We start from the raw sequence: 6348 nt of genomic DNA, 5'->3' as shown, positions 1-6348 counted from the left end.
AAACAAGACTCGACCTAGCTGTGCTCGAGTTAAAGTCCAAGTTGATCTTCTTGCTGAATTACCTCAGTTTCTGATGTTGGAAATAGATAATGAGGATACAAAGGACATCAGGAAGATGAAAGTCAAAATTCAATATGATTTCCTTCCAAAATACTGCACTGAATGCAAGATTCAAGGCCACTCTAGAGATGAGTGTAGAATCCTTCATCCTGAATTGAAGAAAACAGCAGATGTTGAAGGTACAGGCTCAGATAAAGGGGTGAAGGATACAAGAAATCAATAGACACAAGCTATTAAGGATAAAGGCAAGCAGGAGGCACGTAGATGGCATCATGGCAGAAATTATTATATGAAGTATGTCGCAAAAACTATTACTTCTGATAAGGGGAATGAAAGCACAATTGATCATGGTGCTGCAAAGAAAGATGATGCTTCAGAAGTACAGGTGATGGTGCAAAACAATTTTTCTGTACTAAACACTGTGGAGGAAGGAGAGATACCAAGTACAAGTACATCCAAAGATGAGGGGGAGACTTCTAATGTAAATGGCCACAAGGATGATCAAAGTCACCAGGTGGAGACAAGGTTGAATAATGCAGATATCATTCAACCAGATGTTCAGGAAGGTATGCCAGGCACTTTTCAGGAAAAAGAAACTCATAGCTCCTTGGCTGATGAGGTGGAGGAAAGGCAATATGATGATGGAATACAAAGTAATGCTGTGGGAGACTCTAGTAAAAGCGACAGTGTGGAAGAATCAATTAATGGTGGCATCAATGAAGTAGAAAAGGAATTGAATACAGGAGAAAACCAACAAGAAGATGGAGAACATGGTAAAACTGATGGACAAACAGGCACCAATACAGCAGAACAAGGAACAATAGATAATCCAAACAAAGAGGAGGTGTAAAAACAAAATGATCATCAAGAACATGATAAGCATGTGGATGTTGAGGATACAAGATTAGATGTAGTAAAAGAGATTTCAGAGGGTTCTCCCTCAGTGATAACTCATAATCCTGAGCAAAGAGAAGAAAAAGTGCAGGAATATGTGCAATCCATAGAGGCAACAATATTGGCTCAGGAGCAGGTGTATGTGGAGCAAGATGCAGATCCACCAGATCATTCTTCTTTAGAAAAGGCAATGGTGATTTCACAGACTGATCATCAGGTGACATTTTGTAGAAAGTCTTCTCTAGTCAAAGAATTACATGACCTTGATCTCTTATAATATAGATGGTTGGGAAGGAGAGGAGGATGTCAGAGATCTCCACAGAGAAGACAAAGAGGAGAATATTAAGAAAATTAAGGAAAACATTCTTAAGCAGGCAGATATATCTCCTAATAGCATGTCTAACAATAAGGGTCAGAAGAAAGTCAAGAAGAATGCTATTGACAAGCAAATTCCACTCAGGGTGATACCAAATTGGAATGCTACTAAATCTAATGTTAAATGATGTTGAAGTCATTCATTTGGAACATTAGGTCACTGAAGACACAAAAAGCCTTTCATAGGGTTCAAATGTTAAACAGACATCACAAATTCTTTTTGATTGCTCTCATGGAGCCTTTTCAACAGGTCAGGACAATAAACCAGTATAGAAGAAGATTGGGCATGTGCTTAGCCAATGGCAACTGTAATGGTAAAATATGGTATTTTGTGGCTGGTAATATATATGTAGAAGTTCTGATGGACTCCCCTCAACAAATTACTTTGAAGCTGTTTTTACAAGATCTGAATCAGTATCTTATTACTACTTTAGTATATGCTAAATGTAGTGCTTCTGAAAGAATAGAGTTATGGGAGGATATCTATCATCTCTCCAATACCTTATCTTGTTCCTGGTTAGTAGGAGGAGATTTCAATGTGGTTTTGAATGATGAAGAGAAGATAGGGGGCAATCCTGTTCAACCTCAGGATATAGAAGACTTTGCTTTTTGCATAAACTCCTGTGATCTTAAAGAGGTAATTTTAAGGGTAGTCCCTTCACCTGGTGGAATGGTAGAGCAGATGCAGCATGTATTTTTGAGAGATTGGATAGGATGTTGGTGAATTCATTGCTTCTGGACAACTTTGGACACATAGAAGTGGAACATCTAGCAAGAACTGGTTCAGATCATGCTCCACTTATGTGTACCTATGGGGATAAGCATCAAAAGCTGGTCAAACCTTTTAAATTTCTATCTTTCTGGATAGAACATGCATCTTTCCTAGATACAGTCAGGCAGAATTGGTCCATTTGGGAGCATGATGATCCTTTCATAAACTTCAAAAGCAAGATGAAAAAGCTAAAAGGAGGGTTATCCAAATGGAGTAGGGAAGTGTTTGGAGATATATTCAAGCAGTTGATCATAAGGGAGGAAATAGTGACGTTAAAGGAAAAATTGTTTGAACAAAACCCAAGCCAAGTAAATAGATTGGTTTTGCATAAAGCTTTGGCTGAGACTAAGAGATATTTGCATTATGAAAAGGAGTACTGGAGACAAAAATCAGGTATGGATTGGTTTGTAGATGGAGACAAAAATACTAGATTTTTCCATAATTTAGTAAAGGGAAGAAGGAAGAAATTGCAGATCAAAAGAATTCAAAACTCAGATGGTTCATGGATTGAGGATGAAGATCAAATGGCAGATGAGGCTGTGCATTTTTACTCTCAGCAATTTTCACAAGAAGAGTTAATTGGAGATGAAAATTTGTTGTCACTCATTCCTGTTTTGATTGACCAAAACAGAAATGATCTTCTTTGTCAAATGCCTAGTGTTGATGAAGTCAAAAACGTTGTGTTCAACCTTAGTGGAGCAAGTGATAGTGGACCTGATGGCTTTCCTGGAGTGTTCTACCAGACATGTTGGGACATTATTGGCTTTGATGTATACAAGATGGTGGTGGATTTCTTTCAGGGTCATACACTTCCAAAATCAGTCACTCACACAAATCTTGTGTTACTACCAAAGAAGGAGTTAATTCAAAGTTACTTAGACTTAAGACCTATAAGTTTAAGCAACTTTATCAACAAAGTGATGTCAAGAGTTGTTCATGATAGATTGGAGAGTGTGTTACCACAGTTGATCTCTATTAATCAAGCAAGTTTTGTTCAAGGGAGGAGCATTATTGAGAATGTGCTGTTGGCACAAGAAATAGTGACAGACATCAGAAAAAGGGGCAAACCAGCAAATGTAGTGATCAAATTAGACATGGCAAAAGCCTATGATAGAGTATCTTGGTCATATTTGATAAAGGTACTCAGCAGAATGGGATTTGCTAGTCAATTCATTGACATGATTTGGAGGTTGATTGAAAATAACTGGTATTCCATCCTATTTAATGGTCAGGCCAAAGGATTTTTCCACTCAACTAGGGGTGTTAAACAAGGTGATCCTCTTTCACCTTCATTGTTTATTTTATCAACAGAGGTGTTATCAAGAGCTCTAAAGGCAGAATTTGACGATGCTGAGTATGTGGGCTATGGCATGCCTAAATGGAGTCAAAATATCAATCATCTGGCATATGCAGATGATACTATAATATTTGCATCTGCAGAAGGGGAGTCATTGAAGAGAATCATGAAGATACTGCAGGAATATGAGGCAATATCTGGTCAACTGATCAATAAAGGCAAGAGTGCCTTTTATATGCATGACAAGATTGCTGGTGCACTATCTCAACAGGTGGAGCAGATTACAGGCTTTAAAACGGATCAATTTCCATTAACATACTTGGGATGTCCTATATTTCATTAAAGGAGGAAAAAGGGATACTACAATGATCTTATCAAGAAGGTGAAAAACAAGCTGCAAAATTGGAAAGGAAAGCTGCTCTCTTTTGGTGGAAAGGCAGTTCTTATTAATAGTGTGCTTCAGAGTATTCCAATATACATGCTGTCAGTTGTTGTTCCCACAAAATATACCATTAATGAGCTTCATAAAATATCTGCAAGGTTTTACTGGAGTACCAAGGAAGAAGGTAAAAGCAGGCACTGGTCCTCTTGGGACAAGATTTGTTTACCAAAAGAAGAAGGAGGATTAGGATTCAGATCTCTAGAGGATGTGTCCCACGCCCTTTTTGCCAAATTATGGTGGAAATTTAGAACATCAAATACATTATGGTCAGCCTTTATGTGGAATAAATATTGCAAGAAGAAGAAGCTTACAAAAGTGCAGTGGAAAGGTGGATCACAAGTGTGGAAAAGAATGCTAGAGGCAAGGGATCAGGTGGATCATCAGATATGGTGGGAACCTAAAAATGGAGCATGTGATGTATGGGAAGATAATTGGACTAAGCTTGGTCCACTCAAATTGGTAAGACCACCATATTTTCAGATTAACATTAGCATTGAGGAAGTTTCACACTTTATGAATGCAGATGGCTGGCATGCACATAAATTGCATGCCAAACTGCCAATTAATGGGTGTGATCATATCTTACAACAACTGAGTATAGTGGAACATTCAGAGGAGAAAAATAAAGCCTGGTGGATGCCTAGCACTACAGGAGACTTCACTGTAGGGAGTGCTTGGAATATGCTCAGGAGAAAGGCTCAAACAGCTGATAACTTTTCAAAGTTGTGGCACAAAGGAGTTCCATTCAAAATATCATTCTTCTTTTGGAGGTTGTGGAATTTCAAATTACCAGTGGATGATGTACTAAAGAGAATGAATATCAGCATTGTATCTAGATGTAGATGTTGTTTGAATTCTCAGCAGGAGGAGACAATTCAACATCTATTCCTTACAGGTGAATTTGCAGCAGAAATTTGGCAGCATTACAATGCAGCTGTGGGGATAGTTGTGCCAAGGATCCAAATTCATCAGACAATAATACAATGGTGGTATATGCAAGGTCCTACAAAGCTCAAAGCAGTCATGCAGGCTGCACCTGCATGCATATGCTGGCAACTATGGAAGAGGAGAAATACTATCATGCATGGGGGTAAGATGAATAAACTAAAGGTCATACATGGGATCAACTATAATCTGCAGCAAATGGTGAAGACATTATGTCCTTGGTTGAGATAAGTTCCAGATGAATGGCCTCAACTGGTGAAATACTTGGAGGATTACAGGCGTAGAATTGCATATAAGATGGTGAAATGGCAATTTCCTGATGCTGGCTGGTTCAAGTGCAATACAGATGGGGCCTCTAGGGGTAATCCAGGATTGAGTTCAGCTGCATTCTACATTAGAGATGAGGTTGGAAACCTGATATATGCTAGGGAAAGAAGAATAGCTGATACAACTAACATCACAGCAGAATCTGTAGCTATATTGGATGGAATTGAATTCTGTATTAAAAATGATCTGGTGCCTATAATGATTGAATCAGATTCTCTGTCCATGATAAACATTATTCAAGGTAGATGGGAGATCCCATGGAAGATTAGTATGGAAGTTAATAAGATCAACTTTTGGAGGAATAAGGGCCAAGTGCAGTTTGCTCATATCCTTAGGGAAGGCAATGCACTTGCTGATTTTTTAGCTAACATGGTTTTTGATTTCGCAGGTACAGTTAAATTTCATTCTTTTGCTGAACTACCAACAGGTGCAAGGAAGATTCTCAATGCTGATAAGATGATGATGCCTAATTTCAGAACAAAGATATACAGAAATAGAGAACCAGACTGATCACATGCAGCTGATCATGCCAACAAGAGATGACACAAGTTTGAATTACACAAACAAATAAAGGCTCATGATAACAGTTTCATAGGATTGTTGTAGTCCTGGTTGGATGACTAAGGTTATCCTTGTTTGTGTGTGGTATTAACAGGAATGTTCATCCTACTAACAGGATTTCTTTAGTTACCTAATCCAGCTACATACACTTCACATGACTGATTGTGTAAACTTGATCATAAGGACAGTTTAAGGTCAACATAAGGACAGCACAAGGTCAGTAACTAGGAGGAGCTTCAGACTACACTGCTTCATGAAGGATTTTCAGTGAGATTTGATACCATTGCACCTGGTGAGAGCTTGAGGTGGCTGATAATGGCATCAATCCAAAGAAGGAGTGTTCTTGTTTGCAGTTTTTCATTGTTACACTTGGCTGCTCAAACAAGGCCTAGGCTTTTCTTTCATTTCCTAGGATAGAGTAGTATAGATTTTCATTTTTTCTTTTGTCCTTTTTATTTTTCTTTTTCTGTAAAATACTAATTGGCTTTGCTAAAAAAAAAGGTGATGCAGATGTAAATATTATGCAAACTAACAATAAGTTTGCAACTTTGGAGGATTGAGAGATCGGGCAAGATGAATTCGTTGAAGTGGTTGATGTTGATGCAAACAAATAGTTAGTTGTAGCAGCTGATGCAAAGCAACTACAGAATGATAGACAAAATAGTGCAGTATCAT

General features: G+C 38.2%; 1 protein-coding gene across 1 annotated transcript; it reads left to right on the top strand.

Moving 5' to 3' along the window:
- Positions 1 to 349: 349 nt before the first annotated feature.
- Positions 350 to 3741, top strand: LOC132637628 (uncharacterized). Its single transcript, XM_060354687.1, has 7 exons — positions 350 to 906; positions 964 to 1181; positions 1237 to 1415; positions 1580 to 1906; positions 1978 to 3141; positions 3334 to 3469; positions 3542 to 3741. Exons 1-7 carry the CDS (start codon positions 350 to 352, stop codon positions 3739 to 3741), a joined length of 2781 nt encoding a protein of 926 aa, XP_060210670.1.
- The last annotated feature ends 2607 nt before the right edge of the window (positions 3742 to 6348 follow it).

Source organism: Lycium barbarum, chromosome 4 (genome assembly GCF_019175385.1).
Source record: "Lycium barbarum isolate Lr01 chromosome 4, ASM1917538v2, whole genome shotgun sequence".
NCBI classification, from domain to species: Eukaryota; Viridiplantae; Streptophyta; class Magnoliopsida; order Solanales; family Solanaceae; genus Lycium; species Lycium barbarum.
Note: the sequence above shows the minus strand (reverse complement) of the source record. Positions and strands in the feature narration are given on the sequence as shown.

Coding starts and splice junctions, on each gene's coding strand:
- LOC132637628 (XM_060354687.1), top strand. CDS start 350: ATGAAGTATGTCGCAAAAACTATTACTTCTGATAAGGGGAATGAAAGC. Junction 907..963: donor AATCCAAACAAAGAGGAGGT/GTAAAAACAAAA, acceptor TGAGGATACAAG/ATTAGATGTAGTAAAAGAGA. Junction 3,142..3,333: donor TGCTGTTGGCACAAGAAATA/GTGACAGACATC, acceptor TTTAATGGTCAG/GCCAAAGGATTTTTCCACTC.